At 54.0% G+C, this 6,046-nt stretch overlaps 1 protein-coding gene across 1 annotated transcript; it reads right to left on the reverse strand.

The window, feature by feature from the left end:
• Positions 1-3,565: 3,565 nt before the first annotated feature.
• LOC109755680 (patatin-like protein 2) lies at positions 3,566-5,560 on the reverse strand. Its single transcript, XM_020314576.4, has 3 exons — positions 5,240-5,560; positions 4,963-5,144; positions 3,566-4,720 (listed from the first exon to the last, which is right to left on the reverse strand). Exons 1-3 carry the CDS (start codon positions 5,393-5,395, stop codon positions 3,823-3,825), a joined length of 1,236 nt encoding a protein of 411 aa, XP_020170165.1. The 5' UTR covers positions 5,396-5,560; the 3' UTR covers positions 3,566-3,822.
• Between the last annotated feature and the right edge of the window lie 486 nt (positions 5,561-6,046).

Here is a 6,046-nt window from a genome sequence, read left to right on the forward strand (position 1 = left end):
ATGCCGCCAAATCTTGCGTAGGCGACCTCTCACAAGTCTGGAAGTGTTGTGGCGGTTGCAAACGCCCGGCACGCGTCTCCGGGGTGTGCCCCCCCTCACGGACGGCGCCGCCGCCGGCACCTGGAGGGGGGGGAACGGACGCGTAGGGGCTACACGGAGGGGATCGTGCTGTGGGACTGGCCCGGATGTTGCTCCAAAGTGTTCCTATGGGCTGACCTAACACAACCGGGTGGATAGGTCGACTGCTCAAAGCCCGTCCGTGCAAAGTCAAAGGGCTAGATCCCGTGGTCAAACGCTACAGGGTTAGGCGGGACGGGGGCCCTGGGGGGTAGCAATGCCACCGGAGCGTCGCACCGGGCCCTCATACATGCGGGGTGGTGTGGTGGCATGTACGAAGAGGCGGCACGCGTCTCCGGGGTGTGGCCCCTCTCACGGACGGCGCTGCCGCCGGCACCTGGAGGGGGGGAAACGGACGCGTCGGGTCTACACGGAGGGGATCTTGCTGTGGGTCTGGCCCGGATGTTGCTCCAAAGTGTTCCTACGGGCTGACCTAACACAACCGGGTGGAGAGGTCCACTGGTCAAAGCCCGTCCATGCAAAGTCAAAGGGCTAGATCCCGTGGTCAAACGCTACAGGGTTAGGCTGGACAGGGGCCCTGGGGGTAGCAATGCCACTGGAGCGTCGCACCGGGCCCTCATACATGTCGTACGGTGTGGTGGCATGTCCGAAGAGGCGGCACGCGTCTCCGGGGTGTGCCCCCCCTCACAGACGGCGATGACACCGTAGTAGACGTTCTGCAGTAACGATGCGGCGTGAATATTATTAAATACTCGGAGCGCGATAAAATCATGAGTTTTTTACACGACGTGGGCACATGTGCTATAGGACTGATGGTAATTTTTCATAATTTTTGGTGATGAAGAAGTATCTGAACACTTCCCTCTACGCGGATTCCTCTTCGCGTGTCTACGACTGTGGCCAGCGGCCTTCGGGGGCTAGCATGCCGCCAAATCTTGCGTAGGCGGCCTCTCACAAGTCTGGAAGTGTTGTGGCGGTTGCAAACGCCCGGCACGCGTCTCCGGGGTGTGCCCCCCCTCACGGACGGGGGGAAACAGACGCATAGGGGCTACACGGAGGGGATCTTGCTGTGGGTCTGGCCCGGATGTTGCTCCAGAGTGTTCTACGGGTTGACCTAACACAACCGGGTGGATAGGTCCACTGGTCAAAGCCCGTCCGTGCAAAGTTAAAGGGCTAGATCCCGTGGTCAAACGCTACAGGGTTAGGCGGGACAGGGGCCCTGGGGGTAGCAATGCCACCGGAGCGTCGCACCGGGACCTCATACATGCCGTACGGTGTGGTGGCATGTACGAAGAGGCGGCACGCGTCTCCGGGGTTTGGCCCCCTCCAAGTGACGGCGGCACTGCCTTGCATGGAGGGGGGCCACACCGCGGAGCCCCAAGACGGGCGTCTACGCATGCCTGAACACTTTCACATATGCATCGGGACCCGTGCGATGTTTCGGTGACATAGCTACACCCCGAATCCCCCCACTAACCAGAATTCCCTCCGTGTCGACCGTTTCCCCCCTCCGTGACACGGCGATAGCAACGTTCGTAACGGGGGGCAATTGATATACCATCGGGGTATGTTTTTTAGATAAGGCATAATTATCTTATGGAAAAAAAACTAAAATAAAGTAAAAATAAAAAATAAAAATAAAATAAATGTATGCTGACGGCATAGCTGTGCGCACACTGCAGTCCCACGGATCGATGACGTGGCAGAGGGGCATGGGCCATGCCTATGCCGTAGGCATATCTCTGCCACACAACGGCCCCCCTCGCTCGGATCGATGACGTGTCGACGACGCGGATCGGTGATGTCAGCAACACTATGCCGACGACATACGTTACCTCCCGTCGGCGTAGGTTCAACGCCGTCAAACGGTCAGCGCTGACCGGGTAGGTGGACCTGGGCTATGCCGACGGGCCCCGTAGACGTATCTCGAACGGTCCCGACAGCCTCATCTATGCCGGCAGGCCGTCGGCATAAATAGACGTATGCCGACGGCTTTTCTACGCCTACAGCCTATCCTAGGCCGTCGGGATAGGTCTATCTATGCCGACGGGGGCCGTCGGCATAGATGAGGCCGTCGGCCTAAGCTGATTTTCTGGTAGTGTACAAAGTAGACTACAGAGAGCGTGGAATGATACTTAGTACTCCCTCCATCCTAAATTACTTCTCACATAAATGAATAGAAATGGATGTATTTAAAGCTAAAAATACTAAATACAATTATTTCCACGACAAGTAATTCCGGGCGGAGGGAGTATGTTACAGCGGATACTAGAGAGCCAATTCCTGGAGATTACGTCACCATAAGCTAATAGCAAAGATCAAACAGGAGATATATTACCGCAATGGTACCATTCTTGGTAGCCTAGCCTACATGATTAAGAACTCATCTGTGCAAGCCGCCGTTCTGTTTCTTACTGGTCGCACAAGCATTCATGTTTACAACATCTAAGGAAAAGTTCTAGACGAGAACACAAGATAATGATATAGCAAAGTGAGTCTATTCTTAATTATCAGATTACTTCAATGTGAGTCTATTCTTATCATAACGTCTATTCTCTCTGTCTATTAAAAAAACCTTAAGAGAGAAACTAGGGCCTGTGCATACTGAATTGTATCTGCAGTTTTGCGCAGTGTTTCAGTTGTTGGCATCAAGATCATTAATTATATTAAATGTCATCTCTGCTCTTTAACGAATGACACGTACAATCGTGCGTGTTCGAGGAGAAGGAAAAATGTCATCTCTGTTTTTCCTTTACAGAGAGTGTGTATCTTCTCAAATCTTGTATGAGATGCATAAATGCTAAAATGAGTGAGAGGCGCACGTATCTGAGTCCATGGACAGCGGGGTAGCCGAGCTGACAACAAGTCGCGTCGGCTGCAGTGTTGGTGGAGGAAGGAGGTCGCGCAGCGGCGTTGGAGAAGGAGGACCGTCCGGCGGCGTTCGAGGAGGAGGCCGCGGAGGAGGTTGCAGGAGGACCCAGGGCTGCGGGCGACGCGGAGGAAGGAACGGAGACGATGAGAGATCGCGGCCTCATTTTGCGTTCGCCCTTTATTAATGGAATCGTGGCCTCGGGTCTGGTGGGGCGTGAGCGGGTCGCAAGGCCAGCTGGATAGGTTGCGACTGCGAGGGCCCTGGCATCCTCTGACTTGGTCTAAAAACCTAAGAAAAAACTAATCTGCCCCTGACGCTAATTACTCACACTGCAGCAACGTTTTTCTTTTTGCGAAAACGATTATGTATTATCAACGTTCATGGAAAGTACAAAATACCTCAAATATAATAAAATTACATCGAGATTTCGAGACCACGGAACGACCACTACTGCCGTCAGAACGAGCTGCCGACGTTTTTAACACGTGGATCGACCTTGTTGATGACAGCCACGTTTTTAACACGTGGATTGTCATTATTGCTTCTTTTAAGTGAAGTGTAAGTTGTAATCTGCACCAATGATTTGTCTCGATAATTTTAAATGTATCTAGAGGGTGGTAGCGAACCACAACTCAGATTTTATTTAAAAATAATAATTACCCACCCACATTACATTATATTACAACTCTCGACCTAGCTATAGCATAGCTAGGGATGCAAATGGACAGCGTCGACGTTTGTCCATGAAAGCATAATTAAAACATGCACGGTTATTAAAATAACAAAGATTATCGGCCGTTTGCATCCTTAAGCATAGCAGCTAGCTAGTGCTTCTTCGTCTCTCTTCTCTTTCGCTCAAATCGTCCTCTTCTCTATTTGGAGTTGAGGTTGGTTTGGCGCAGCTTGCGCTCCTCAGAGAGCTTCCTGGCGAAGCGCGTGAGGGCCTCTTCGTTGGTGCCCTCACCTTCGACGGATTCATACATCCCTGTGTCAATGTTCACCCGGGACACATTCTTCTTGAGCAGATTCTTACCGATCCCGATAAGCGCCTCCATGTTCTCTTTGGTGGCGATATCGACCGAGGATGTGTGCCCCGTGAGCGAGTCGTCCTGGATGCGTAGGTAGTTCTTCTCAATGCGGAGGGCCTGAAACAGCACGGCGGCGTGGATGTCGACCATGTCGGCGCTCGCATGGGAGAAGATGTCGATGAGCGGGGTGAAGCCGCCGTCATAGAGCCATCGAAGGACGCCCCACTTGGCGCAGTCGGGCGCGGTGTACTTCTCCGCCATCTTGGCGGACCCCGTGCCGATGGAGATGATGAGGTAGTTGCCGTACTCGGCGGGCTTGCCGTGCGTGAAGTCGGGGTTGCGGCGCAACACCTCCTTGGTGATCATGGACATGGCGGCCATGGTGGGGTTGTTGGCGGCCACGCCGCCGTCGATCAGGTGGTACTCGCGGTCCGGCAGCTTGCCCGCGGGGTCGCGGGTGGTGAAGTAGTGCGCGGGGAAGTAGGTGGGCGCGGCCGATGTGCTGATGCAGATGTCGGAGAGGTGCGCGTTCTTGAGCGGGTCCACCTTGGCCTCGTACGTGTTGAAGATGATCGGCTGCAGGTACTTGACGTCGAACGTCGGGACGATGATGTTGGTGACGGTGTCGGCGACGGTGACGTCGTTGGTGAGGTTCTTGATCTTGTCGTGCAGGAACTTACCGTCGTACTTGGGACCCATCACCGCGCCAAACATATTCGCCATCGGGGTCAGAAATCCCCAGCTGTATGTGAAGCCGCAGAGCTTAGTGAGGGCCAAAGGGGGTCAAACCAAACTTATATCTTTATAAGAGATTAGCTCTGTCAACTTTATTTAAGACTCGTTTAGCCTCCTCTCTATGTAATTACGTTGAAGCTCCACCAGTGATGTGAACCAACGCCGACATCAATATCGCCGCCGCCGACAGATTTCCGCCGGAAGTAGAAGAGAAGGAATACGTGCGTGCGTGCGTGCGTGCGTGCGTACCTCTTCTGCGGGAAGATCTTGGGCCCGTTCTCAAGGTAGAAGTTGTTGATTTCCTTGGCCTCGAAGAGCGGCCGCTTGTTCTCTCCGGGCGCCGCCAGCATCGAGGTAACCAGCGCGCCTGTGCTCGTCCCGGCGATCACGTCGAAGTAGTCCGCGACGCGCGCGTCCGGCCCGTCCAGCTCCTGCCAAACGCAGCACACATCACAATCAATCAACCAACCAAACAATATAGGATGAGAGGAAGATGGAGGTGCAGACGGCAGAAGGAAGGACGTACCTGGAGCTTGGACTCGAGGCAGGCGAGGATGGTGGAGGGGATAAGACCGCGGATGCCGCCGCCGTCGATGCTCAGCACCGTGATGAGCCGCCCCTGCGACGGCGGCGGGCACGTCACGCACGCCATCGCCGGCTCCGCGTGGCCATGGCTGCACATCTTTAGCTGCTTCTTGGCACAGCGCTCTATTGAGCTTTAGCTAGTGCTAGTCAAGATTTCCCGGGCGTGCGCTGCTCGTAGCTAGCTCTTGTGTTCTTGCGCTTTCTGATCTGGAGCCTCTACCGGCTGCCGAGCTATTAAAGCCCAAATCTGACGGCAGTGGCTAAGACGGAATCTTTTCCACTCCGTACTTGACACTTATTTTATGGTTCGCGTGTGTCACGTTTGTACCGGCCGGGACTGCCGGAGTCCCTACTAGCCGGACCGGCCGGTCGATAGACAGCGGTAGGTGGAGCTTCAGCGACACATCAATCACAGCACGGTTCAATTATTGGCGCAGCGACGATGCTTGGTCGCTTCTGATTTTCGTCAAAAAGTTACCCATTCATGCAATCATGAGATCTTGGCAGCACCGAGAACCAACGTTAGTTTTGCAGATGCATATTTTACTTTACCATGCAGTATGCACGTCCACTCATGGCTGTCCATGTCGAGTGTATTGTGCAGGCGCATGCGCTCATTTGGGACACGTAGGCAGTGCTGGCCAAAGAGGCAACTGTTTATGACGACAAATATCCGTGCACACCGTGTTTTGTTTTCTTGAGCTGGAGTGCACCTCAATCATATGACATGTGCTGGTCAATCGTACAT

This window comes from Aegilops tauschii, chromosome 1 (assembly GCF_002575655.3).
Source record: "Aegilops tauschii subsp. strangulata cultivar AL8/78 chromosome 1, Aet v6.0, whole genome shotgun sequence".
Taxonomy (NCBI): Eukaryota; Viridiplantae; Streptophyta; class Magnoliopsida; order Poales; family Poaceae; genus Aegilops; species Aegilops tauschii.